Source organism: Nerophis lumbriciformis, linkage group LG16 (genome assembly GCF_033978685.3).
Source record: "Nerophis lumbriciformis linkage group LG16, RoL_Nlum_v2.1, whole genome shotgun sequence".
Taxonomy (NCBI): domain Eukaryota; kingdom Metazoa; phylum Chordata; class Actinopteri; order Syngnathiformes; family Syngnathidae; genus Nerophis; species Nerophis lumbriciformis.
Window position 1 is genome coordinate 33455049 of NC_084563.2, and position 2050 is coordinate 33457098.

General features: G+C 40.8%; 1 protein-coding gene across 1 annotated transcript in view; it reads left to right on the plus strand.

Annotated features, from left to right (window-relative positions):
- The first annotated feature begins 235 nt into the window (after positions 1-235).
- Positions 236-2050, plus strand: part of LOC133617422 (zinc finger MYM-type protein 5-like) — a 1933-nt gene continuing 118 nt past the window's right edge. Inside the window, exons 1-4 of the mRNA XM_061977370.2 lie at positions 236-572; positions 808-891; positions 1029-1121; positions 1266-2050. The exon at positions 1266-2050 is cut by the window's right edge and continues 118 nt beyond it. Coding sequence (XP_061833354.1) covers positions 488-572; positions 808-891; positions 1029-1121; positions 1266-1750 — 747 coding nt within the window. The 5' untranslated portion in view covers positions 236-487 and the 3' untranslated portion in view covers positions 1751-2050. The remainder of the gene's footprint in view (positions 573-807; positions 892-1028; positions 1122-1265) is intronic.

Sequence of the window (2050 nt, forward strand, 5' to 3'; positions counted from 1 at the left end):
TGCGGGCGGCAACGGGTTGAAATCGAAGCACTTCTGACACCAATGTAATGCCCCGCAGTGGAGAAGGAGTCACACAGACGATGATGTGCTGCTCAATCGCTTTATTAACCAGCGGTAACTTGTTAATCGGTTGAAAGTAACGCACACACATACACGAGCTCAGAGCCGGCCCAAGGCATAAGCGCACTAAGCGCTTGCTTAGGGCCTCGCGGCCACCAGGGGGCCCCCAAAAGCAATTAACAAAAAATTCTTATTTTTTATTTTTTGCATGTACGAGTCTGACTGATGATTTCTAAATGATCAAAGATATATTATTGTACAAAAACACAATTTTAGGTCAACAGAGTGCTGCTGCTGATCTAGGCCTAGTGATTCTTCCTGCCTCTCTTTAAATGTAAAGCTGCCTCTGCTGCACCTGTGACGTTTGCCGCCCGCCGTGCAATGCCAGTGCGCACTGGGCATCAAAAGCGCAGATAGAGGCAAAACAATGTCACAAAAAAGGACATATCCTTCAGGTGCAGAAAAAAGGAAGAAGAAGAAAGTGGAAGAGGAGAAAAAATGCCATGATAAAGGTATGTTTGCATGACTTGGTAATAAAAAGTTTATCAAAGAGATTTGTAGCTGTAATTAGCTTTAGCTAGGTGACGTTAGCTAGCTAGCGCGGTGCTAGCAATATGTTTTTAGCATCAGGTTACTAGTGAGATATGTTATTTGCACAAATTGTTTGCAGCAGAGCACGGTAATTTATGTGAGTAAAATAAACATTATTTTTTACATCAACTCATAAGTTATGTGAAACTTCCCCAGGAGCATTGTTAAAATACTTTGGAGGCACAGAATCAGCCCAGAGCCAGTCCACATCCTCAGGCTCAACTGTGAGTGATGAATCAGGTGAGGAAAAGACTGTCACCATACAGTATACATTTAATTTCTTAGTATAAACATTACACCTGAAGGGAAATTAATATAGTCAAAGTATCTCATTAATATGTGTGCCTATATGTATGTATGTATGTATTTCATCTTAGGTCCATCTCCATCCTCTACAGTGCTCTCTCACACACCTCCATCCTCTGTGCCCACTGTCCCCTCTATGTCTGAAACCACAGCTGATTTATCTAGTAAGTTAACTGCAAAACACCCTTTATAATTGCTCATTGTACTGCAGAACATTCTGAGGTTAATAATTATGTCCAACAGTGCAATTTAATGACCTTATAGGTCCTTCTTTTTTAGTCATTGTCTTTCTTTGGTCACTTCCTCAGCAACTTCCACCACAACGTCCCCTTCACACCATGGACCATCATCAGCTCCGCCAGTTGACCCAGCTGAGTGGCCTTCTTTCCTCTCAGATTCAGACAGGACTGAGCAGGTGATCAGAGGATCACTGTCTATTAAGGAGAACTTTTCATTCCCCAAACGGCATGATGGCCGAAGTTTTCATTATCATTATACCTACAGACAGCTAGTCAATGGGGAAAAAGTCAAGCGTAGCTGGCTGACTTATTCAAGAAGTAAAGATGCAGTCTATTGCTTTTGCTGCAAATTATTTTCCAAAAAGTCCTTAAAACTGGCAGCCGAGGAACAGCGGGATTGGGTCAACATAGGTGCACTGCTGAAACAGCCTGAAAACAGTGAAGATCATTGTAGCAACATGGTGAAATGGAAGGAATTTGCCTTGCGTCTTTCAAAGGGGAAAACTATTGATGAATTTAACTTCAGTAGACTGCGCTCTCTTTGTACAAAGTAAACATTAAATATGAACAATTAACTAAAAATATAAACTAGTAATTAAAGACTAATATGTACAAGACTGATGAGACAAGATGACACTTTTACTGTAAATACAAAGCTTTATCACTTGGACTGTTCAACCCCAGGCCACCCTTGTAGCTGAATGTTTTCTACATTTTAAGATTAGGAACCATATGTGGCACTCTGGACATCATTCGTTCATTTATTGGTATTATTTATGTTCTTAACTGGGCCACCCCCATATCTTTATAAATGACATGTCATTTGTAAAGACATGCCAGGCTGACAATAGGAT